A 27,455-nucleotide genomic window follows, 5' to 3' on the forward strand; every position below is an offset into this window, starting at 1 on the left:
ATTGTCTGGGCGGTGCACGCGTCCAGATGTTTAAAGATAAGAAGAGGTTTGAGATCTGAACCCCTGACACTCATTTATCCCCTGAAAGGCAATCTGCAAAGAGGGACGGGCTAAGCCACTAAAACTTTATGAACACCCAGCCCAGCGAAGACCACCTGTCTGCAAGGGCCATCCTTCAAATGGTGGCATGTTTTTCACCAAAATTAAAATTAAGGGCATTGAGACCATCATTGGTTGAGCATCAGTGTGGTGTAGTGGTAGTGAATATGTCTCATAACCGAAAGGGTATCGGTATGGATCCCTGCTGGGGCACCGGCGTTGTACTCTTGGCCAAGACACTAAACCAAAAAATTGCCTCAGAAAATACCTTGCTGTAAAAATGGATAACATGTAAAATTGTGACCTATATAAGTCACTCTGGATAACAGTGCCTGCTAAATGACAGTAATGTACTGTAATAATGTAATGGTTGGGGTGGGGATTGATGTAATTCACGTGACGCCTTTGAGTTTTACACCTATAGGAAGTTCATTTTAAATTATAACACCCTTTTATAAGCACTGGTGACACACATGACTACAGATGCAGGGGAGAGTGAGGAGGAACAAGGAAACCAGTCTCAGGTCTACAGTAAACCTCCAATACAGACTTGCTGAAGTCCAAGTGTTCCCGTTTCTTAATCTGCCTAGCTTCCAGTTTTGGGGTAAATGAAGCAGGCAATGTGGCAAAAAGACTCCTGGATCCCCCTAAATCTGGGACTGTTGCTTTGTAAGCCACACAGGACCCTAGTCAAAGATGACTATATTGTTTGTTAGTGCAGGCTTCCAGGTTTGGAAGATTTAACCTTTTTGCTAACTGCCTACCTCAACCTGTTACTAGCTGTTTTTAAGATCTTTCTAATTAACAGTTGTTAACAATAAGGAGAATTTATTGTCCATATTTATGCATTATTTATGCATGTCCTTCAAGCTCCTGTGATTTACAACGCAAGACTCAAATAAGGCAGACAGAGGTATCAGCTCAGATGTCAGCTTTGGGTTAGTAAAGATGGTAACGTCTGTTCCAATCTAAGACATGACCAACACATACGAACAAGAGTTTCTTGATCAGACCAGAGCATCTTTTATGGTGCTCATTGCTGCTATATTGATCTGTAATGAGGAAGTAGAAAAAGATTGACATGACCAGCAAAAGAACACCTTTGTTGGTGACCAAAGTCCTTTCTAAAGTCACATTTACTCCTACAATGGGCTACAAAAGACATGGATGAGATGTATGCTCATTGTTTTTCCACTACAGCCTGGTATCAGGGTATCAGTTTTTTAGTGGAGTATCTCAATTTGCAAATTTGAAAGGAGTAGTTGTTTTCATATGTAGATATGTTGTCAGTATTGTCGCTATTAAGATATTTGAATCCCTATGTGTTATTTTATATTATCAAGTGTTGAACTTTCAGAGTTGTAAGAGTTGTCCAGAGAAAGTGTGAACATTCACAAGTAGTAAGACTGGCAATAGTTCAGTACTGATTTTTCTCATAATACATACAATGGTAATAGCAAGCAGTTCAGAACTAAAATACGTTTCAGGCCTGCCTGCTCATGAGTATACAAACAGAGTGGCAATGACATTACTGAAGCTTTTCTCCCAGGAAGAAATGCAGATATTGACATCTCATTTGTGATTGATAGTTTTTGTCTGAGCACTGCAAACCGTTACAGTGCAACTGTGGAGACCTACATCCAATGGTCTGTACTCAATGATCCTGAAAAACTCAACTGACTTCTTGAGGCTGTGCAGTAAGAGTGGACAGACTTACCAGCTCCAAAGGCAAAGAAGAAGCTCTTGTCTGGGTTCTCCTCCAGCAGGGCCTTCACTCTCCTGCCCATCCTCTCATTGCGCTTGTAGATCAGCTCCTGCCGGAAGTAGCTGTCGATCTCCTGGGCAGTGATCTGCTCGCTGGGGGGCAGTGTGACATTGTTGAAGTTGGGGACCTGGAGGAGGACCATGTGGAGACAGTTGCTTGAGAGAGCTCAGGACAATAAAACCTGTAAATCCCCTCAAAAGAGGAAGCCATATTGCAGTGATGATTGAATTCTAGGTTTTTGTGGACCCAGAGCCGGGGTTAGGTGAAAATGCTATTTGGGGTGGCTAAAGATGGCGAGGGGCTCACCTGGGAGGTCTCATGGTTGAAGATGATGGAGCTGAGGTCTCCACAGTTGTAGTGCTTGATGAGATCCTCAGTGGTGTAAGGTACCTGCAGGCTGCCTGCCCTTAGACTCTCCTGCTGCAGGAGGGTCTGGTTCAGAGCAAAAATCACCTACCAGGGAAGGAGGAAGAGCGCATTTATTCAACTATGTACACTTGCGGTACACAAGGAATACTTTTAAAATAGAGCTTAAGGCCAAGCAAAGTTTATTAATTGTTTAATGGAAGCTCTGCATCACTTTTCTCAAAGAGTTTTACAATATGATAAATTATTTTACTGACACATTGTATGCTCTTAAGACATTGTCCACTTTCCTTTGAGGGTTCTCAAGCTGACACACCAGAATCTACTAACAGCTCACTTTCAAATCCTCTTCACATGAAGCTACTGTTGGGCTGTTTGGTTCCTCAGTGGCTGAATCAGCTAAAATGCCTGTTTCAATCACAGCCCAAGCCCTACAGGCCAGGTTTGAACCCAACAGTGTCATTGCATTACATTACATCATTGCCAACAATGACTAGAAGCTCACAGGGGCAGAACAATTGGTTCTGTTCCATGAGGATGGGTATTCTAGCCAGGGACCCCTTGTTGCACTTCTCTTGGCACCTATTGACTGGCCTGGGCACTTATGAATTGAGCCTATCCTCCTTTAAGCTTCTGCCTCCTGGTGCACTAAGGGACTTTTAGTGTGAAAAATTGTCACTGCGGGCGTACATGTGTTTTGGAGGACTGCATTTGCCATGCCCAACATTCCTGCGGAAGTGTACAAGTTGTCACAGAGTGATGTGCCTAATATACAATTGCTGACTACAGAAATTGGAGAAAGGGGGAATGCAAAAGTTCAAAATAATTTAATCTACAGCAGAACCGTATACTGGGTTTGTATACCTTTTTGTGTTTTCTACAGCGCTCAGATGACACTCTCTCGCCGCCGCTGTCTGAGCGACCGCATGGGATGAGAGGGCAGAGCTCAGCAGATGCCTTCTTGTCTGAGACAAAGAGGCTCCCGCCACCCTCTCCTCTCCCCGCACTTTCATCCGCCTCTGATCAAAGCGCCACTATACATATGAAAGGGGGCTGGCTTTGTGCTGTCCAAATTAGCCTATCGCCACCCCGCCGGCCTCCAAACTGCGCAACAAAAACTCTCACATCTGTTCCGTCCGAGCCTCATCTTCGGACGGGGAGGCGGGGGGGCTTTCAGGCCCTTAAATCATGGGTGCGGAGGGGGGTGGGGGTAGCAGGGATCACTCACACAAAAAAGGAGAAAGAAGGGGGGGGGGACCGAGGGAGTGAGAAAAAGGGAGAGCTGAACAAATTACATTTCTCCCTGTGATTCTCCCCCCCCCCCTCTGTTGTGTCCTTGCCATGGGTCAGCGGGTGCGTTTCACCAGTCCATAGTCCCCTACTCTCCACCCCCACCCCAGCTCAGGGTGCGTAAACCTCTTTGCTGAGTGCAAACCTTGAATCAAAGTGGGCTCATATTAAAGCCTGGTCCCAGATGATAGTCAATAATTGCCATTTGTGATGGAGATGCCACCTTTGATAGGGAGGCTGGACTTTCCCTAAGGGAGCTCCTCTCCTGACATTTATGACCGCATTTCCTGCAGGGGTGGGGAACTGGGAAATGATAAACTCACGCAGTGATCACACATCTGAGCAGGGCAATATTAGATTTAGGAGTGGCGGTCCACATTTTATTTTGGTTTCCAGTCATCTTTTCTTTCCAACCCTATTGTTTGAATAGAGGCCAATTTTCACAGAACAGACCATGTCATAAATTTTATTTTTGAATGGCACCTTAAAAAAGAGTTATTTCAGGAGAAACAAAGAGTTTGGCAGTAATTTGGCAAAAAAAAAAAAGAAACAGAAATTGATCCAGATGAAAGTAACCAAAATGTAAAATGAGCGTGAATCCGATGTCACACGTCAAGTAATAACCTCTATTGAAAAATAGATATAACCTGCTCTAGTGCAGCATGTCACTAGCTAGCTACCTCCCTTTAAATATATTTCTTTTCTTAGCCTAGTGAGTAAGTAAATCTGTTCATTGGCAACATGCTATTCAACAGTAATATACTATGTAGTGTGAAGACGAATATCAAAATTTAACTACAGATAAGTGATGTTGCACAGCCAATTAAAAAAGCGAGGACCTTGGTAACTGCATAAAAAGTGCACAACTGTTCAATAATGACATTCAATTTGCTTTTTCTCCACTCATTTGATGTGTGATGAATGTACTTACAGCTAGCACAGAGACTATGAGTGCATTACAATGTACATAATAAAAAACCTGCCACACATGTGCCCTGATCTGGGCAAGTTAGAATTCAGGCATGTACAGCATATTTCCTTTCTCATACCTCATTCCTCACACACACATACACACACTTCTCTGCACAGTAGACCATGGGAAATAAAATAAATTAACATAGTGTAATGTATAGACAATTCAGTGAGCAAAATCTCAGGCCCATTCCACACACTGCACAAGTTAACAGTGTGGGCCTGCCTTAAACAACCAACTGCTGCTGTAAATTGTTTTAATAAAGATCTAGTGGCTAGGCTAGTTTATTAGCAGTTAATAGCAGCCAAAAATATGGAAACGCAGCTCCCACCAGGGTTGATATGGGAAAACCTTTTATAGAGCAATAAACAATAACCATCCAAAAAACCTACATTTCCAAATAAGGGGCAACACCGCAGTTTGTTTAGTCTTCTCAAGCCCAGGGTTGATACACACAAAACGTAGAGTGGCAAAAGAGGACAGATGGAGATGTAGATAAAAATAAGGTCAAGGGAGGAAAAGTAAAGTGCAATAACAGACTGAGGACACAGAATGGCACAGCGACTTGCATAGGTTACAATTTTTAGAATGTTATCCATTTATACAGCTGGATATTTACTAAGGCAATCCTGAGCTAAGTACCTTCCCCAAGGGTACAATAGCAGTGCTTTAGCAGGCAATCGAACCAGCAACCTTTTGGTTACTAGGCCTTTTCCTTACCACTACGCTACACTGCCACCCCCCCCCAAGAACTAAGAACTGCTGTGAACCTTCAGTGAACCTAAGAAGGGCTGTGAACCTTCAGTGAGCAATAAAAGGTAACCAAATGAAGTAGCAGAGAAAAAGACAAGACTGAGACCAGAATCAAGTAAGAAGACTATCTGAGCAACAGAATGTGATATTGGCTGAACATGACATACAACACAGCAACAGGGCGAGGGCAGTAAGATCTCTCTACCTCTTAAAGGCTCAGCATAATTATTCTGAAAGTTACTATCACATTTCCATTTCTGAAATGAAATGTTTTTGGTGAGACCTTGGTTCATGTGAAATGCACAAGGACTCGAGACATCGAGCAGCTGATTAGTCTGAAGCCGCAGCCAAGGATGAATGAAAATGTCTTAGTGTGGTTTCTCCGTCTCTTTCAGTCATTTTACGCAATCAAGACATCGTCAAATAAACAAACTCGAAGACTTGACTCCACACAAGGTCAGTCAAAGGTGCTGTATCCGTTCTCCCCTTGATATTTTAATGGAGGGAACAGAGGAAGGATAGGGAAATCTCTCAACAAGGAAAGGAGACTGCCAGCTTCCCATTCCAAATGGCTGCAGGCCATACAGAAGCTACACTTCCTTCCTGTCAACAGCTCTGCTGAGGGACAGGTTCTGAGTGCTGCTTTAATAGCCTAGTGTTAAAAGCATTAACCTTCATTAAAAAGAGCCTTCATCTCTGTTTTTTCATTCAATTCAGCCCTCTAAAAATACACAGTTCTTTTCATCCCTGTAGCATATCATCGGCGGAACTAGCTTGTATTTTGTCCACAAAGATGCAATTATAACTGTGAGTGAACACAGCTCTGTCTGCTATGCTATGCTTCATAATGACAGCCGAGACACTTGCACTCTGACATCTGGAGTTTAATATTTCACTGCAGAGAAATTCTGACAACAATGTCACAATTTCACAATTGCACTTGGGTATTTATTTTCAAAGTCTTCAATTACGGTTTTCATATTTATTGGGAAATTTGATGAGGAAACTTTAAATTAATGGTCTTTTTTAACAGAGGGGTTCCCAGGTTTTCCATGGTCTTTACCAATCCTCTTATGCAATGCTGTTATCCAACAGAACTTAATTATACACAAACCTGAATGGGTAACTATGTTACAGAAACATTCATCAGCATGTCAAAGTCACTTGGCATTTTGACTGAGGGCCCCTAATGTGCATGCCACATCCAAAGGATGAAATGCGATACACAACAGCCAACATGAACAGAAAAGAGGCAGAGGGATGTCTTTTTGAACATTTTTTTGTTCGAAAAGACATGTTCCAAAACAGTTTTTCAAGAATCTACTTGGCCAGTGTGTATTTAAAAAGTCCAAATCGTGGAACTGGTTATAAAAAATAGTCCCACAGATTTGTAGCGTGTAGCGTGTAGCGTGTAGCATGGGTTATGTTGGCTATTCTGCATGAATGAAGGGAAATGCTGGATTGGCTACAAGCAATGACAGGCATAATGGCTCTTTAAAAGGCATCAATTCCATTTTAATTCTTCCTAAGTGTGGTTAGTGTCAGAGGAAGTTTGGTTAGTGTCAGAGGAAGAGGTTAAACGCCTGTGTACCTTATAACAGCATCAGATTAGAGGGACTTGACCACACTAAGCAGCGGTCAGTATCCCTGCGGCAGTCTGGACCACTTTCTATTTTCAATTACTCACAACTCTGCATCGCAGCCAACAGAGATTTTTGAGAGCGTGTCCGCAAACACCCATTCCCTCCTTCCAACTTATCTCTCTCTCAATCTAATCCCAACAAGCTGACTCAGCTGGGTGAAATCAGCTTTCTCATCCACCCTAGTTTCAAACAAGCGTGGAGCATGGCGTTGAATTTACAGCAATAGAAAAATGCTTTAGTAAAGTCCCAAAATGACCCAAAGCGATGGATATCCCTGTACTACAGACACTACAGCTAGTGCGTATGATCTCCACTTTGCGCACAGACACATCCTATATGCTTCAGGAAAAGAATGACATAATGTTTAATCACGTTAAACGAGCACAATTCCAAGGTGGTTTAAGAGAAGCAACATGTTTAAAACTACTCATTATTCGATGAACTCATCTGAGAAAATTGCCAGTCTGTGGAGGTAACCCTTTTATGTGTGAACAACTCATCATGAATCATTCAACACCACATAAGTATATTTCCTTTTGGGTGAAAAAATGTACCTTTTTGCCATTTTTATTAGTCCACCCCAACAGATATTTGCCTCTTTTGCAGAGTCTCTTTTCCAGACTGGTGCAGTTGAACGCAAACTGTCCATTTTATCTCAGCCTATAGTCCGCTCAGCTCCGAGTCTTCACTTTGATGCTGCGGGCCCTCCACTGGCCCAATCTCGAGATGTGACCCCTGCATTCCAACAGGGTCTAACGACGGGAGAGAGCAAGGACTCGTCATTATGGATTACTGGAAACGCTTGAGGTCTGACTCAAGCATGCCTTTGAAGATTTTTATTAATTTTCCAATCGGGGGGAAGAAAAAAATGTGAGAGTTACACATACCTCAAGGATTTCCTTACAGACAACTTCACTCGAGGGAAAAAACTACCACTCATTTTATAAAACACTGAGAGGTCATTAGCTGACAAAATTTGATTTTCATATTTTTATATGGGCAGACCAACCACATCATGTACCAGCAAGCGGCTACTATATAAGCACATAAATAAACTAATGTTGAAGACTGACAATGGGCTAGGTCAAATAACTCTCTGGCAAGAATGAGCGGTTCTCTTCCATGAGAACAGGGCTTCTGTATTGGTATTCAGAGGGAAAATAAACATGCCCAGTGCCCAGGGATGGTGCTCGTTTGTTGGGATAGATGTGGGCTGAATACGCGCTTGTCTGTCGGCCAAAGCGAGGGAGCCTCCTCCGGCCCCCATGAGGCGCGAGCGGACCCGGGGCCCGGCGCGCGCGAGATCCCTGTTTCTCCTCCGATTTCGCAGCCACTTACAGGCCTGACCTCAGCCGCTTCCGTCCAGTCTTGCAGGAGCGTGTCCGATATTACATCAGGTCTCGCCTCCCTCCGTGCAGCCTGCGAAAACATTCTTGCGGGGGGTGGGGGGTTGAGTTTACCTTGGTGCCCGGCCACCGCTGGATATTTAGCCTGTCAGCACGAATCAGCGTCAGGAATGAAAGTGGGGGTCTGCAGCGCCTACGACGACAGCTCCCCACGCCACCCCACCACCACCAACACCAGCCGTGTATCACAAGTGCCGGGCAGTTGATCCTGCTGGCGGCGCCCATGAACACAACCCCTGACAGAGGGGAGACAGGAGGAGAGACGCTGAAAGGTGACAGCCACAGAGACCCACTGTTCGCCGCCTCTATACGGGCCTTTCAGAATAACAGCGTAATCAACAGGCCAGACTCGGAGCTCATTTACAAAATTAGGAGAGAAAAAAAACAAAAGCAGAAGAGGAATGCATATCAATCTCCTCTGGCAGTTGACTCAGGCCGGTAATCTGTAGCTTTAGCTCGACATGTGCTACGTAGCGCCGCGGCTGCCATTAGCCCCGGCACTGTATCCACCAGGGATGCTGTGCATTCATTTACATGAATTACCGTCAAAAAGGCCAAAGGAGCCTTTATTTCAGTTTTGTGCACATTTCATTATAGGGACCGCGAGAGGAGCTCAGGTTTCCCTCACATGTAACAAAAAAGTGACTGCTTCGGAAAACACTGCCTTGGCACTTCATTGATGCAAAATGATTTTTGGGGAGTGGGGGCAGGGTGTGTGGCTGTATGCAAAATTTCTGTTTTAAAAAAGATTACACTAATAGCACTAATAATGATAGTAATATCTGGATATTTCTAGACTGTTACTTTCATTCTTATGTAACTGCCAACTCCCTCTAGGCATTTACAGAAGGCATAACAAGGAACTTCTAAGTAATAATAATATGAAGGTCAAGTACAGGGTTTGTTTCAGAAATATAATTTTACATTTTTAAGTTCCAGTGGAGGAGTAGAGTTATTGATGGGGCAGCTTTTCTCTCTAAAACCTTCAATTTGATTGATTTGCAGTAGACCCATAATTTAAAGGGGCATTACAGGATCAGAGGGCTTAGGGATTCAGGGTTTTGTTGCACCAAGTTCTGGAGGACTTGCTTGTCTGCTTTGTGTCTCTGCACAAAGAACAGAGGGAAAAGGGCCTGAAACTAGAGCTGCACTGGACCTCTGAACAGACAGTCACATTTTTTACATCATTGCATGTGTTTTACTTTCCTTTATCTTTAACTACCAGAGAACCGTTCAGACTGTTTTGCAGTTTGTTAACTGATCTTATGCAGAAGAGATTGGGAGTAATGTGATGACCCCTGAGCCGGTTGGTTGGTTGCACAGTGAGAACATCTGAGGATGAACCATTTAAAAATCTATGAGTCCCGGCATGCTACAAATGCATTTTTCAAGCTGTTTACTTCCTGCAGTCATGAAAGGTGGTTGTTGTAGTGCTGAGGTTTCCATGGCAGGAAAACACCAGGTTAAAAGGTTTTAACCCTGAAACATCTGCTGATGCACAGGGTCATTAACGTATCTCTTTTATAGCAGCATGTGAAGGGGGTTAAATAAATGTTTCCTTGCATAAATCACACATGGAAGGCTGAGCTTAGACAAGAGAGGGTGTAACATCAACCCTGTGACTCACATCACACAGAGCAGACAACCTGAAGAGTCAACGTTCAGGATGATTGTCCAGAGGTGAGATTTGGACGAGCTCATCTCTGAACGCTTTTTGACAATCATACTAACAGAGAGGGGCCCCCTTCGCACATGCGAGTGTCCCGTGCAAGATACGCTTGTCAGAAGGCAAAACAGGCCTGGCCACATAATCCTCTCAAGAATTTTCATAATCAAAAACAAAACTGAGGCAAAGACTCTCAAGGAGCCACTCATTGTTGGACATAATTGTTACCAAAAAGGCTGAGATGCTAAGGATGCCAACAATGGTTTGGTTAATTATGAAAGTCTTTGCCGTAAAAAAGAACAAGATGTTGAACTGGCAGGGGATCGCTATCAGGACTGTAGCTGCCACAGGCTTGGTGAGAGGGACTGCTGCAATCAAAACCACACATCCACGGATTACAAGAATCTAGCCAATCCCCTTGGTTGAAGCTTGGAGACAAATGCACTGGAGGATCCTACGTGACCCTACCCAAAATAATACTATGTGCACACAGTGAATGCAAAATCGAACAGGGAAATGAACATTTCCAGCAAGACCTACAACTTGAGATGAATGAATGTGCATGTCTTGCACGTAACAACAGGTCAACACAAACTGACAATCCATCCAGATTCATCACAGCGCAGATTCATAGTAACAAAATGCCATATATTAACAGTTAATTTACAATTTGTGTCGAGGCTGTATATAGTTTTGAAGTACTATTTATTTTATTATCTGGATGCAGGGCTTCATAATAGTGCAACACACCCTCTGTTTACAATACAATTTTCCAGAATGTCGAAAAGCTTACTCGACATTAAAATAAGAGTGAGAAAAGGGACACCTACAGCTGCTGCAGCTGGAAACCAGGGCATTTTGGAGGATGTGGGGCCATTTGAGAGAAAAGAGAAGTCAGAGGGAGGGGAGATGCAATTAACTTTGGCAGAGAGGAACAGTGGGCTTCTTGTCAGAGATCTACAGCTTTTATGAGGTCGGCTACCAAATCCTGACAATTCCACCCCATCCCCAAAGACAAACACTCTTTGGGCGTAAATGACCCTGAAAATGCAGGCTATTTCACTCGAGTGTGTGGAATTCTTTCTGAGCGGGACAAAAAGTAAACAATACAAGGAGATGGGGGCAGGGCATAGCCTTTCACTCTCAGGAGTGGCAGTGCAGATCACTGCACCTCCAAAAAAACTGCTGACCCCATACAAAACGAGCTAAGGGGATGAAAAAAGACCTTTGCACAAAAATTTGTTATATTCCTTGCTACCCACTAAATAGAATATTGTGCTAGTATTTGCGTCATATGACAGACAAACACAGATGACAGCAGGTCCAGCAGTATTAAGGCAAAGAGAGCAACTATATTCTTTCATTCTGTCTGTTCATGCCTGCCCGATGCCTATTTTGATATAAGGAAATCACATGAACAGTTCATATTTTTTAGCCTTCAGTAAAGCAGATAACAGCACATTGTGTGCCATTTCATCAATCCCAGTAAAGTAATTTCATTTAAAAATGTGCCCAGTTGAGCTACTTTTGATGTACATGATTATACATACAGATACAGGTTTTGATATACAAGATTACACATACAGATATAGATGGCCAGCCTGATCCATCTTTAAGCTGAGTGAGTCACATTTAACTTCCTCTCACCTCCAAAAACAGTACAGTGTGCGTAAGCAAGCGGTGAAAGTTAGCATGAGGAACTCTAGAAATTACTGCAGAAGTGCCCACAGATTAATGACTGTTATAAAATCGGGAAACACACTCTTGGCATCCTGCCCTGAGAGAAATGGTGTTCATTCTGAATATTTCTGGTAAGTAATCAAATAATTGGCCATCAGTGGGCTCACAGACTATTTTTTGATTGCACCTCCCTTCAACCTCAGCATTTGGGTCTTTTAATAAATAATGGGGGAAATGTGCATTCAGAAAGAAACTGCATTGCCACTCAGTGAAGTTAATGAGGATTTGGAGGGGGTTTATCAATATACAATGAAAAAGGAGAAAAGGAAAGCATATAAACTTGTGGCAAGACTAGCTATAGTTCAGCTGTTTTTTAATGTTTGAGGGCAACAGACCATCACATCCTGTGTTGTATATTGCCTTAATAATCTGTCAGACAGGTATAAAAGAACTACTTCACAACTCATCACAGGAAAAAAATCCTCAACAGATCTTATCAGAGAAGTGCTACTTCAGTTCCGTTCCCATAACAGATTTTCCATTGCGTTAAACAAATCAATCAATGCCTGCCTTGGAAAGGCCTTTTAATAATTCTTGTTCCTTTCAAGCTCCTTTGATATTTCGGTGACATAGTACATGCTAAGTCAAAGAAACATGCTTTATGGCACGCAGATAGTTTTTACACATGTCAACAGGGTTTAAAAATGGCTCAAATTCCTTCTGTATTTTAAACAACTGCACTTTCAATGCATCTGTGTGAGGTGGACATGTTACACAGTCCAGGCATTTGCCTGCAGAGTGTTAAGGACTATTTTGGTAAGTTCTCTATGGCGGTATGCTGCAAGGTTTGACTAGCTCCTTTACAAAATAGCATGTGAAGTTTCTTTAAATCTGAAGTAGACCAACATAGCCCTTGGTGACAGAAATGACCCACAGGGTGACCCGGGTGATATCAAGCATAAATCAAAGCATAAATATGTATATATACACATACATACACAATGAAGGGGATTGGGTAGGGGTTAGGGCAGCGATTGTACAGTTAGGTGTCCAGAAACAAAGATGATCCTACATTAAAAATTTGTCTGCAGATGTGCTATTGTTGATATGTAACTACTTGTTAAAATAATTCTTGAATAATTCATCTTGAAAAATTGCATTTCATGCAACATTACCTGTAATGCTAATGTATAATTGGTGCCCATTTTCTCAATAGCATTCAATACTGTAAATACTCAAAAAGGATTAATAAATGAGCAAACAGCAACTATTCAGCAGTGACTTACACCAGACAGCATATCACCTGTGGAAACCACATTTAGTTGAGATTTACATAGTACATCATATCACCTGTGGAAATCACATTTAGCAGAGATTTACATGGGGCAGTATATCTCCTATTGAAAGCACATTGTTTATTTCTTATTTGGGGAACATTTTGAAACACACCCCCAACAATGCAGGTGAATATTCACCTTCAAACATTAAGCCCTGGCTTCCAGCACCCTGTGTCCACAGTATTTGCATATGAAGTGTCAATGTGTATCTGCTAATAAAGGTACAATACTCCTGTAATTGCTGGTAATTGTTGCACACACATGGTAATTGAGGGTGTTTGTGGGGCAGCATTAATTGAACCCTTGAGCAACTGTTATATTTACCAGCTGTAAACCTAGAAACAATGGAAGTAATGATGGGCTTTTAACAGCTTAGAAATCAAGCCGCTATTAGTACAGGAGCTGTTAGGGCCAATCACTGCAACTTCCTTTAATACACTTTTATGGCAACTTCTGCCACACCCATCTGCAACATACATAGCAAAAATAAAGATGTGTCAAATTAAGTATAACACTAAGATTACCACTCTAAGACTGAATGCAATCAACATAATAAACAGTACAGTACATTCTTGAAATGTGTATTTTTATTGGTACTTGTGATATTATTCAATTATAGCCTATTTATTCCACGTTCATGATTAATCTTTGGTGACAAAAAATGTAAAAAATAATTTTGCTTATATTACAGCATTGTGTTGTGTTACCAAAAAATGAGACCTATGGCCTGACAGGAATTCAAAATATTTTGATTATTTAACTGACATTTTATTTTTTGCAATTGAAATATAATAATTAAAAAAAATGTTCAAGATATTTCTGGCCCTTGGGATATAATGTATAGATATTAATATTAATAGTAACAGTATTAAAGTTACCACAGATAATAAATTTTCTTTGATACATGCAAAATAGAACATTATACAAAAATAATATATCTCCACACAGTGTCACCAGATGGGCAAGGGAACTGCTGAGAGTCCCCCCCACGCTACCATTCTAGCACAGGGATTAGTGGCCCAACCTCTTCATTTACCCCTCTTTCTCTGACAGGTTTGAATTTGATCAATAGTTTCTGCCACTGGCCCTCGGCCAAGCTCCCTGTGCAAAGTTTCATGACCTGGTGTTAAAAAGGGACAAGGCATTAAGTCTGCTTTGAGCTTCCAAAGGCTTCAGTTACCAAACCTGGAAATGCCTGAGGCTGGTTGTGAAAGAGGCTTGTGGAAAGTCTCAAGGCTTGTTTTTTTATTTTCTGTTTCTTGACGCTTACCCTATTTTTAGCATTAGGTAATTATTATTTATTGTATGTCTTTTCGGCTACTCTTTGAAGTAGGTGGGCACTTAAGGATTTAGATTTCCTCCTCAGAGAGACAGACAGAGCATTTCTATTTTAATGCTTCTTCCCCTTATGCAACGCTGCTTTGGAATCACCAACTGTGTATTAGGCACGTCTCACTGCAATAAACTCAGGGCTTGCACAGGAATGCTCAGATGAATGTGATCCTCCAATACACTTACACACAGGTTATGTTTTTTTCACTGCAAGTTACAAAGTGCACCACAGTAAAGCAGACATTCAATGAAGGTCAGACACTACTCTACTGACACCATCCAAGCAATCTGTAGGTACCTGATGATTCACAGGGTGCTTCATGATGGAAGTATTATGGTACGTTATAATTTTCTTACTTTTTAAACAGTTTGCACATGTTCCCTATTGTCTCATTTTCACCCTGGTACCTTGGGAACACCCAATTAAAATCCATATTCTTATGTAAACAGCATCTCACTCAGCAACTAGCCCTTGATAGCATTCGCTGTTGGGAGACTCAGCTTTTTAAGCTAACAGATAGTTTCTAAGTAGGGACAGAAAAACCTCAATGACCAAGTGGACTCTGTAAAGTAATGGACTGTGCATCAGTAAGTGTCTGGCTGGCCTTGACATTTCCATGACGTTAGCATTTTAGTTCATTCAAAGTCTGTCCCCATGGTGCACTCTAAAGATGGCCCCCTGACTATGAAAGTTAGGAATTCTGAGTAAGTACAGAAGCCCACTATGCCCTATGGGGACTCTGCATGAGTTAAAATGCTGAAATACTCTCATGGGCTGTATGAAGTACATGAGTCGGGTTGCCTGTAATTCAGTGATGCAGTCACTATCAGTGACACTAATGATTTTGCATTAGTGCAATTCTTAAATTAGAATTGACAGCTTATACCATTTGTGTATCATTTGAAACTAAGGTGAAATCATATTTTAAATAAACCACTTGATTGCTCTTTTTATAGACACACTCTGATAGGCCACTGGACCACAACTGAGTTACACACGCCTTATAAGACAAACATCAGTGAAGCTAGCCTTCAAAGTAATTGCTGTGGCCTAAAAAACTGAATCAGTGTGTCTAAAAACTAATTTTATCTTTCCAATATTATTTTACAAATTACTTTGCTGTAGAAAACCTCTGCCCTAATAGCTTTTGAGGTGCTTTACACAAGCAATGATACATCAAGTATCAGCAAGGCACAGATTAATCAAGTCAGCTTCCTCTAGAACCATAATCATATTTTTGGTCTCGTTGTGCCAGTGTCCAAGTCCAGGACTATTATACCTTTAGATTTCTCATTACTGCTAGCTGCCTAAGCCAACTGCTACTTTAAATGACCTTCTGTCGGTCAAAGTCAAAATCAAACTACCATAAACCTTCAACATAGGTCTTTAAAGTATTTGCTCAAGAGAGGGCAATTGAAAACATCTGTTGTACAACATCTAATATGTATAACTCTGCCCCCCCAACAAGGCCTTTGCTTTCACAATGCACTCAGCGTTTTGATATGAATTATATGAAACACATGCAGGAAGCAAAAATTTGGTGGTAGTAAATACTAAAATCTATAAAAATGTACAACACTTGAAATCTTATGCCAAATAAACACATCGTTACTGGCAGAATTTGGGATACTTGTTCCTAAAAATAATACACCTGGTACTTGTAAGGTATTAAGGTACTAAATATGTGGAACTCATTTTGAAATTTATTCCAAATTTGTGGAGGGTGTTGAAATGACATTGCAAGCTATATTTTGGCATTTAGGGCAATAATATCGCTGAGATGTCTTGAGCAAAGATATGTGACTACACATTTCAAGAAGAAAGTATTCTTTCATGTTATTGCAAGCATAAATGAAACACAACACAAACCACAATAACAAAGCATTGAATTCATTTGCCCCTGCAGAAAACATACAGAGTTTGATAGTCAGTCATAGGACAGAGAATATGGAGGGGTCTGTTCTGTTCTTGATGGAAACATCACTCATTAACATCTAATCTCATTACCAAATGGGTTCAGAAGGATTTCCTGCTGTGGGCAAACAATGCTGATAAATGGCTGGTTGCCCAAATTTTGCCCAGTGTGGAGAATAAGGACCACCATTGTACAGGGCTCCTGCGCCTTACATTTACACAGGCCAACTTCAGTAATCAACATGACAGCCGTGTAGTTTAGCTGCCTTGAAGTGTTTAAGCAATCTGTAATTGACAAGTACAAGGCAACCATTTTGTACCGTTTTATTGGATCATAACTGTTATTTTGTTGAATGAGCTTGTTTTATTGAACATTAAGTTCAACAGTTAGTTGTTTAAGCAAGAACTGCAAAAGAATTTTCTAAAAAAAACCCCAAAAATTAGAAAAAGGTTCACGAAAACTATGGCCTTTTACTTTGTTTTAGACTCATCCATTACATTACATTCATTTAGCCAAGGCTCTTATCCAGGCAACTTCCAGCACCATAGAACATAAGTGTATCCATTGAAGTTAAATAAGCAACAGTGTCAGACCAGGCCAACAACACTCCCAGACCAGTGAGTGTGAGCATAGCACTATTCAAGCACTACCACGAGTTAACTTGTACTATCTGACTAGGCAACGGAAGCCAAGTATACTACGATACACCAGTCACTAAAACACAGGATCCAAAATATATCACAATACTACACGTAAATCTATAATGGGTGTGGAAACATTTACAGAACATGATATTACAAAAGAAGCTGACTCATGTTTATCTGAGATACACAGCTAGATAGCTACTTTTCCATCAAACGCATTTAGATTTATGCACATCCATGAAGAATGAGGCTTTGAAAGGTATCATCTTCTCATTTGCTGTCTTTTCTATTTTGGAGCCTAAGTCTGGAATAAGAAGGCCAGTTATTTTTTCCATGGAAAATGATTTTTTTTCAATTGTGGGTGAAGAATATCATAATTAAGCTGAAGCTATAACAATTATTGAAAAATGTCAGGCTTGGCTTGATGTAAAATATGTTTGGTTTGGTTCATTAGGCTACTTTCAAATATCTGGAAACAGAGGGGAAGGGAGGGGGAAAGCTGATATTTTTCTAAGAAGCACCATCTGTACAAACAGACTTTCTAATTATTTGTTTTCTTGATTTCCAAATGTAATTTGGCTTTAGGAATACATTTTGTTCTGTTTTTTTTTTGTTTGTTTGTTTTTTTGAGGGTTGGAATTCAGTTCAACATGAATACGTTTTTTACTGCGCAAGCAGTTGAATATATAAGAAATTGATCAAAATATGGGCTAATTGATGAACCTCTCTATTTCTCTCTGAAGAAATACTTTCAAATACTGAAAACATATTTGATTGTACATTATTGTCAACAATCCTTCACTGAATTAAATAACTGTGTGCTACAACTCTGTGCCACCAAACCTAATTCAGCCAATCACAAGGATTTTACCCACGCTAATTCTTTTTTAATGTTTGTACGATAACTCGTGTCGTGTAGCTCAACTGTAATATGAGTGACCCTGACGCAAGCATATTTTACAGTTAGTTTTTTTCTGCACAGTAATGAAAGCTCTACAGAAGTTAGAAAATTAATTTGCTTAACTCAAGAATGTTTCTGTTTCAGTGAATCTAATCAATTGAATAATTTATACAACTGGATCAGCAGTGCGTTGTTCAATAGATGTGCTGTTTCCTTTTTTCCCATATTGCACGGTGAAATGTATAAAGAGCTTAACATAAACTTTCCACAAGTAAGGAGTCTGCTCTCTACCACAGCGAATCGCAATAATGATCTTGACTGTGGATAAATCAGCAGATGTTGCGGCTTCAAGTGGGAGGGCTGCTGTACCCACAAGACACGCAGACGATCTCGAGAAACATCTATATCTAATACGCGCTTTTTGTATTTTCACACGCAGGCAGAGAAGATGTTCTCAGAGGCCTGTATGATGCAACCAAATGTGAGTGATGACCGCAGGTCTCAGAAGACAGCACTCTGACACCCGTCTGCAGCCCGCAGTTATGAATGGACAGACATAAACATTCCTCCAACTCCCTCTGAGTAGCGCACCGAAGTGAGTCTATTAATCATTTCTCTATGGACCATTGCCTCCAATGACGGGGAAAAAGAAAATATTGGTTTCATTACTGGGACGTTCCATGGAGATCTGGAATGTTCCGTGGGTTCCAGCCGCAGACAGAGGTGTCTTACTTTGATAAATCAATTATTTTCCAAACCCAGCACATGTGTTGGAGCAGGCGCAATGCGTACGCTGAGCTGTGAAAAGGGATGAGACTGAAAATAGCCCAGAGACAGAAGACGGTCCCTTGAGAAAAAGGACATGCAGCGAGACAGACAATTCACTCTAGTCCCGATCAGATTTCACACGGATCGCTTTAGTTTCAACCCATCCCTTGTCAAGGGAATGCATCTCTTTCCTTGCCTTTCTTCAGGGTAATGTTGACTTTAGCAGAACTTCAAACCCTGATGTGAATTAAGAGGTATGCTATTCATTGACTGACCACATCTTTCACAACCCATCCTCCCATGTTGAAACAGGTGAGAAGGCCTTATAAATTTCACTGATTAGTTGCAAATTCATGTAAATTCTAAAATAAAATTTTGTTTAACTGTTCAAATAGAAACAAATGGTCTAAATCCAACAAAAACAATCTTCACACATAAATGAATTGAACTGTAATATGCAACTCTTAAAGTGATTAAGCAATTCTCAAAACGGACTTGAACTGGCACGAGTCGCCAGCAAACATAGGCCTGACCGTGCCAAGCGGGGTCTGTTTCTACTTTTAGGCAGGACTGCTTTGGATCCAAGCATTTTGTGAAATTGCCATGTGTAATCCCCTTAGCTCCGATGGGGCACTGGCGCAAATTCCACAAACTCAACATGGTTTTGATGCAGTTGGACGCTTTGAAGGACCCTCGTAATTGCGAGTCTCTTTAAGCTGACAGTCAACCGAGCACGAACAAGGAGGTTCTGAGCTTAAATTCATGCGAAAACCATTAGGGTCAAATTTTTCTTAATACCGGAAGAGACACCAAAGCAGACTATTTGTTCAGCTGATGCAATCCACACCTGCTTTGTTTAACAATCATACCCAGATGTCTGCAAAATTGACTTGCATTTTGAAATGCAGCACATCAAGCAGCGGCAGTCCAACAGAGGCCTTAAGCAGCTGCTCTGTACAAGAAAAACTAATTCTAAATGGACACGACATCAACTGAAATGCTTTGGACCATTTCTGCCTCAGCATGACCAACGGACATTTAGATGTGGTTTAAATGCACTGGGCAGATTTCAAAACATTATCATGTACAATAAAATACAGAACACATCCAGTGTGAATTCAAATGAGTAACAGGATTACAAATACTCTAAAATAAGATCATGGTTCCTTGACCACTTCACCATTTTAGTAAAAGAATAACATGAAATTTTCTCCTGGCTCACAGAACTTGATAATTCATAAAGGCACATGTGCGCCTAGATAAACTGTTGAAAACAACCAGGATCTCTGTTAAATAAAACGAGCAAACTGTGGCACTTCTGCTGTTTGCCATGGAACAGGCGTTCTTTGAATGCAAAACGATCCCCCCCCGCTCAATCCCCGGACTCACCTGGGAGAAGTTGAGCCCATTGAGCGGGTGACACTGCTCCTCCACCTTCTCCACGGCGCCCGTCCTCTTCCTCATTCGCTCGGCCTCCTGGGCCAGGTACAGGTCCAACACGGGCACCCCCCGCGTCTTTATGTCCGCCTCCGTCAGCGAGTTCACCATCAGCATCACCCACACGGGCCTCTTTCGCTCCCAGTTCCCGGCAATGGCATTGAAGAGGTAGTCGGCGTACAGGCCCTTGCCGCGCTGGTCCGGGGTCATCCAGGAGGGCATCATGAGTTTGACGTACTCCAGGTGGCGCTTCAGGCGCCTGTAGATGTCCCGCGGCAACACATCCTGAAGGTTCTCCCCCTGCGGCAGCAGCTGGCAGCTGGTCAGGGCCGAGATGGTGTACGGGTCAGTCAGGTCCAGCTCGAAGTACACCACGTTGCTCTCCTGGAAGGCTTTTTTGGAATTCTCGGGGATGAAGTCCCAGACTCTGGTGTAGGGGACATGGATAGTTCCATAAAAGTACGAGGGAGGATCCCGTTTAATGGTCCACAGGAACGAGTTTAAATCGCTTTGCTGTCCCGGTGAAGTAGTGAGGAAATACAAGTGCATTAGTTCCAACACACAACATGCCTCTTTTTTCAGCAAATATGCAGCATATAAAGGTTGAAAACTCTTTTATATGGGCAGTCGATTATAGACATACAGTATGTGTTCTGTGACATCTGATTTGTGTCACTTAAGTGAATTCTTCAATACATAGTGTCATTTGACTTATTCTCAACATATTCAGTGTTTCTCATATTCACCATCTGAAGGCTCATTGTTCAGAAGTTGACAATTATTAAACACTGACACAGAGCTAATTACTCATTTAAGAAGACCTGCATGAAATTATATGTATACATGTTTAAATACATAAAACGAAAAGGTGACAATACACACAATGTAGGCTGTGTATGCATATAAAGAAAATCATATTACTAAATGCATATTTTATGCATATTTAAATGGCATCCAATTTCACAAATTTACATCAATTCACATATAGGCTACTCTACAAAGTAAAATAAAATAATGACATATTTGGACGTGAAAAATATGGTCTATCGTTCATATATTTTAATCCCCATAATTACTTTATCCGATTTTTTTTCATACGGAAGAAACAAATGGCATATAACTTTAATTTAAAAATTGAGGTTAAAACCGAAAGTGGCTGTTAATGTCTTTTTACGGACCACCTGTTGGGTTATCTTGTGTCTCTGTTGAAAGCCCTGTGATCTCAGCAAGGAACGTTTGATGTCAAATAATTAGCCGCACGTTTGATCATCACTTACAAATGATAAAAAATGAACGGAGTAAACAGAACACTAACGGCTAAACCAGAACATCAGTATGGATGCACGCCTACTTTACTACCTAGCTCTTGCATTTGAGGTTAATAGAATGACGTCTTTAAAATTGTATCTTATCGGGGCCCAGGATTAATTTTATTCCACTCATAGAAAATGCTCTTTCTGCAGACGCTTCAGTCAGCGTTCCTTTAACAACACAGATGCATGTTACAGAAATGTATCGGTCAAAAAAATCGGCAATCATCAGAATATCAAGAGACTATCTTCTGGTTTAAGTGTAGTGTCGCGATAAATGACATTTTTCTACGTCTTCCATGCGTAACAATTGTATAGCCGCAATGTGTATCGACCCTTCTCGGACGGTAAATTGACAACGTATTAAAGTCAAAAGTACATATATTTAACGTTTCGCGCGTACAAGACATGCAGCATTCAGTTAGTTAATTTTAACGGTTACGGTAAACCTTGCTTGACCTATTGTTATGATGAAAGCGAATAACATGTGATTGCATATTAAACTTTTTTAGCTTCTCACCAGTGAGCAGGCGCCTCGTTCGGACAGATGAACTCATACAGACTTAAAAGAAACTAATCTGTCGTATTTCGTGGAAGGCTTACCTTTTTGCCGAGTTCGCAGTGAGTTGATTCTCTTAGGCTCCACTGGTTGGCTTTCACCAACAATATCAGAAATGATTGAAAAAATGCGCCCCAAGTGACCAGCATCGTAGCTCCAAACGTGAAGAGAATTTCCACAAGTATTCACTGTGCTATCTTACAACATTTGTTCCAAAGATAAAAAATATATATATATGCATGCAACAAATTATTCAAAGCTTAGCGCCGATATAATAAAAAGCCTGTGTTGACCCGATGTGTATCCGCCATCCTGGATGGACTCTGCGAAAGTGTCCGAAATGCAGCTAAGTATATTGTTTTAGGGTGCATAGATGGTCTGAAGTTAGATCAGAAGTCGGAGAGGTTGTTAACTGCATGCTGTGATCAGCCCCCTGACAGTATTCTTATCTTATAAATTGTTAAAACAAATCAAGTGACACGGCTGTGTAAAACACGTTAGCTCTGAAAATCTGCAGTAGGTTTTGATATATTCTTAGCCATTAGTTACTTTCGTTAGTACATTTACATTGTCCTCTCGTCCTCCACGTCCTTTTCTCATTGGCCAGTAAACTCGGAGGTTTGCCCTATAGACAGTGCTGGGAGTCCACGGTTTGCGGATCGAGAGAAAGATGAAAGAACACACTCGCAGCGGGTCAAACGTGTACCTTTGACCGAACGATCGTTTTGTTAAAAGTTTCCACTTCTCGTTCGTGAAAATGCGCTTCCCTTGATAAAGCTGTCTTTGCACAAGAGCAGGCTTTCTTCAACTCTCAGCTCCCGCATGCACTGGTTTTAAATCAGGTTGCACCGTTTTCTTCTGAGCGTGTACGCGCTTCTTCTTCATCAGCGAGCCCAACATGAAGTATTTATTTGTGAAGTGTCACTCCTGTGGTTTCTTTAATGTGTTTGATTGCTTGAAAGAATCCGCCTGACCCGCTCATAGTGAATTACTGAAGTTGCACGAGCATCTCTGCCAGACCATAGCACAACATTGTAAATCCCCCCTTTGCGCTGCACACTCTCATACTGTGCAATAATCTGATTAAAGCATTTCATCCCCCGCCGGCAACAGGGGAGGAGCGGGGACGCTCATTGAGAAAGTAAAAAGGAGGATAGTTGTAGAGAATGTCCTGTAAAGATCAACATTCTCTAAGTAAGGGTTCGGCACTGAAAGTGCGGGACTCCGTGGTCAGCGTGTCTTTACTTTGACGCTTTGTTTTGGCAGCTGTATGTAAGGGATACTTAAATAAATGCGCTATATAAATAAATAAACAAATACGTATGTGAATGTAGTGTGTGAATCATGGTAGCGACCCATTGTCTTAAGTCAAACTTTACAAACTGCTATCCGAGTGCAGCTTCTTTGAAACAATTTTTGGACATTGTGACAATTTTCCTTTTAGAATTTTAAAAGTTTTATAAATCGTGTGCTTGGAAGATTAAAACGTGATAACGCCATGTAAAAAAAACACCTATAGGCCTATAAATAACTATGCCATCATTTGATTGTGTTTAGAATTTGTAACTGCTCTGTGCCCGTCGGCATTTCATTGTGTATTGAGTGTAAATAGACTGTTGGTGTCGGCTAATTAATGACGGACTACACTACACGAGGTGGTCGGTTTCCTGTTGTTAGCGTTATGTCCCAAGAATGCGCTACAAAACTACGTAGGTATTTCCATGATAATTGGTGTCGTTGGGAAACTCTCTTAGGTTTTTACTGTAAATTGCGTCTTTCACACGGAGTAGCCAAAGCACGTCGACGTTATCTGTAAATAGTCTATAATGAGCGCATGTAGTAAGTAAGCAGCCAGAGGAGGGGCTGTAATCCCACCACCACCCGCCCGCCCCCAGGATTTTGAGGCAGGATCCCGGTGAGAAGGTAACCCATGACGAATTAAAGCCTCCTCGGTTGTTCGTATAAAATTAATTGTGTTTCATCGTATTTACACATTAAGGGATGTTTGTAGTGTTTAATGCTTCATTGCTACATTAAAATGTAATAATTGGAACTCAGTTAAAGAACCTTAATGCTGCTCGGAATTTGTTTTCATGCCTGCTCACGCACCAAAAAAAAAAAAAACCCGCAAATTTAAGTAGCATAAAAACACATTAAATGCGTATTACCCTGTCAGTTTCATCTTCACTTGACTTTTTGGGGACATTTGAGGTGTTTATCATTCTGGTGGTAGAATCAGTGAAACGGACTATTTCCATTAACGTGTTCCAATACTTTGGTTTATTTTCAGCGATCTTTCAGAGTTTTAAGCCTTTGAAGCATCTTTGGTGTGTCAGAAATCAATGCTGAATTTGCTAGGTCACAGTGTTGATGAACTTTCTTTTGAACGGTTACATTCATTTCTTGCTGTTCAATTTCCTTAAATGTTAGACGAATAGACCTCTTGATTGTAGAACTGTTTTATCCTGAAAAATTTGGATCTCTGTCATAAAAGGGTTATGCTTAATCATATGCTAAGAAGTAATGTGTCGCAGCTTATGTCACAAATAATTATATCATAGAAACGCACAAAACTAACTTACTAACCATAGCACAACTTTAAAATGTTTCAAAGCTGACCCTGAATCAACCATCTGGATTTGCTCTAAGTGTCAGTGGCTGTTTCCTTAAGCTCTGAAGTACAATCTTTTTTGTGTTGGGGGCATGGTGGACTGTCTCTGTCATAAAAGGGAAGGAGTTGCCTGACAGTCTGAATTTCATTGTAAAACAATGGGCCAAAATGAAGAAATGCAAGACATTTTAATGCCTGCTTTGAGGTATGGCTCATTAAACACTGAGAAAACAAGGAGACTTTGACCGGCAAAATCACAGAGGGCTTACCATTGCACGTAACACCTGGTTTCACTCGTAACAATTATGTGAACTGTGAGGGAAAAAATATAACAAGCTTTTAACTTGCTTTTTTTGATGGTGCCAGTCAAGAGTGATGAATGATTCTACAACTTCAGATCAGCCCTTTACCCCACAGGGCATGTGGGTCGACACAAGAAAAATATTTCTGAGAGAAAACTAGGGCCCAGTATTCCAAATTCTCTCAGCGCACCTTTGATTTCAAATCATCCGGTTATCGTTAACTAACTCCTACCGAGCTCTGAAGTGTTGTCATCGACTGACACTTTTGGTAAAATAGTTGATCTATTTTGATAAGACCAAGGCTGATAAAAGAGCTTGTACAGGAAGCCCCTCCTTATAGGCCTCAAACTTTGTTCCCATGGTAACATCACATCTGGTGAAAAAGTATGCAAACATTAAAATACTGTTTGCATACTGTTTCTCTGTGGCTTATTCCAGAAATAAGCTGCATTCAAATTGTTTTTATTTGAGCTTTCAGTTGGACAAAGACATAATAATACACAATGACAACAGACAGCAACATAGGACAATAATGATAGGTTCAGAATTACCAGATCATAGATAATATATTCAGTGGATGAAAGGGAAGAACAGAAAAAAGACCACAATTTGTGGAGAAGGAGAAAGAGAAAGAAAGAGAAGGGGGAGAAAGGGAGAGGAACGGCTAGTCTAGATTCTTTGCAGGGAACTTGTTTTCAAAGCACTCCTTGCAGTTTATACCAGAGAAGCCAAATAAACCATATTATCAGTGGATCAGTGTTGGGGGAGAGTTTTGATTGTACTTTGCACAGCTCCGAGGCAAGCTGACAAGCAGAACAAATTGTGCAGACGTGCTACAAAGCGTGGAGATGTGGGTTGCTCCTGCTGTTCATCTGCATTGAAACAGGGTATTGCGTGAAGTATTGAACAGTGGTTTTCTCCAGACCTTCAGTTCTGAAATTAATTGTATTTCATCTGGCATTATGTGTATTTTGTTGAAGGTTGTATTAATGCACATGATAGAGTTGCTAGAACAGTGATGACTGTGGGTCTGTATAGTCACAAAGAGCTTGCTTTCACCTGTCTCAGAAGGATGTAGCAAACCTGGCATTAAGTCATAAGTACACTCGTCAAACAAGCTGAATATGTTTACATTTGGATGAGTTGTCATTAGCGAGAGACTTGCAGATTCTCAGACTCTGCTAATGGAGTTTCGCTAGGATATTTTTTTGATGGATGTGTAATGCAAATGTATTTTATTTTGTTCATGTATACATAACAAATTTTCTACTTCGGTGCAAGCAGACCAGAGCAAGTGTTTGTCTTTCTGCTCTGCTATATAAATCCAAAGCCATATTTGAAAGCTGTTGTGAACCTACACATATAAACAGTAGGGTCATGTTTTTGTGGTTTGCTCCTTGTAGCAGTGACACTTTGGTCTATAATTGAACACAGACTCAAAGAGGTTCCTTAAATTCATTGTGGGAAATGACTAAATACTATGTATGAGATCCAACATAGAAATCTCATCAAATCGGGTCCTCCGATCAATAAGAACACAACAAGTTATAAGCTATTATTACCATTCACTGGAGAGGTGTGTATATGATGTTCAGTGTGATGTCATAAATTAATTTTATTCTTGCATACATAGACGTGCATATGCACCCATGTACACACTTACATAAGCAAACATTCTCACCTTCAACCCAAACTACAATGTGTTAGAGATTATCATCAGGTACAGACTGCATTAATGACAAAATCCTGATAGAGATCCACCATAGAAGGAACCATTGTCCCATATGCATGGCCCAAATGCACTGCCCATTCCTCTATGCATTATGCAGTAATGAACATTCACCCCATAAGGGTACATACAAACGTATGCTTTATAACTGTAATTTTAATGTGTTGATTTTGTAGGGGCTAGCAAGTTAATATATTTACAGTTTTAGCTTGATATGAAGTCTTTCATCAGCTAAGCATCAAGGTGTCAATAAGAGCATGACATTAGTTAATTAGAGGCTGTTTGATTAGAGTGTGATACTGTACTGTTTTTGTTCATACAGACCGATACATTATGTTTGCATTTGAAAGATTTCTCACTTAGTAAGGGCTTTCCGAATGAAACACTGATGGGCACTCCCATAGTCCTCCTCTCCACTATCATATAAGGTCCCAGGATTGTCTGTCAGATGGCCACCTAGTGGTCTTATTGAAGAATGCATCAAAAGAGTATGGTGACTCTATATACTATATGCTGTAGATTTCTGTTGGCATGAACTGATTAATGTAGTTGAATGAATGCATTTGATGGGAAATCTATGTTGTTTAGTTTTAATTTCCGCAACCATAGGGCGGGATAAGACTGGACGCAACATGCAAGAGTGCAACTTGCTAGGATGCTGGTGGCATATTATGCTGGTTGTACATAATAACTGGCAATCATTTCTAGACCTGTACTGTTCAGTACTCTAAGATTCTCGTGTAAATTGGGATTCAGAAAATCAATTAGTATTTGCAGCATTTCTCAATCAATATCATAATAATGGAACTTTATATCAGATATGCTCTCAACCAAAGCTCAAAATCACAATTCTACTTGAAGGACTTTTGGTTGCCATAGATCATATCATCATATTTTCTGCAGGTATTTATATTCATAAAGTTTGATCCATCTGGACTTGGTTTAACTTGTCTTATGGGAAAATAATC

The 27,455-nt window shown here is 40.8% G+C and overlaps 1 protein-coding gene across 1 annotated transcript in view; it reads right to left on the reverse strand.

Annotated features, from left to right (window-relative positions):
• trabd2a (TraB domain containing 2A) overlaps window positions 1-22,895 on the reverse strand; it is a 54,649-nt gene extending 31,754 nt beyond the window's left edge. The window contains exons 1-4 of the mRNA XM_036529437.1: window positions 21,890-22,895; window positions 19,929-20,489; window positions 2,171-2,317; window positions 1,817-1,991 (exon numbers count right to left, since the gene is read on the reverse strand). Coding sequence (XP_036385330.1) covers window positions 1,817-1,991; window positions 2,171-2,317; window positions 19,929-20,489; window positions 21,890-21,994 — 988 coding nt within the window. The 5' untranslated portion in view covers window positions 21,995-22,895. The remainder of the gene's footprint in view (window positions 1-1,816; window positions 1,992-2,170; window positions 2,318-19,928; window positions 20,490-21,889) is intronic.
• Window positions 22,896-27,455: the final 4,560 nt, after the last annotated feature.

Source organism: Megalops cyprinoides, chromosome 5 (assembly GCF_013368585.1).
Source record: "Megalops cyprinoides isolate fMegCyp1 chromosome 5, fMegCyp1.pri, whole genome shotgun sequence".
Taxonomy (NCBI): domain Eukaryota; kingdom Metazoa; phylum Chordata; class Actinopteri; order Elopiformes; family Megalopidae; genus Megalops; species Megalops cyprinoides.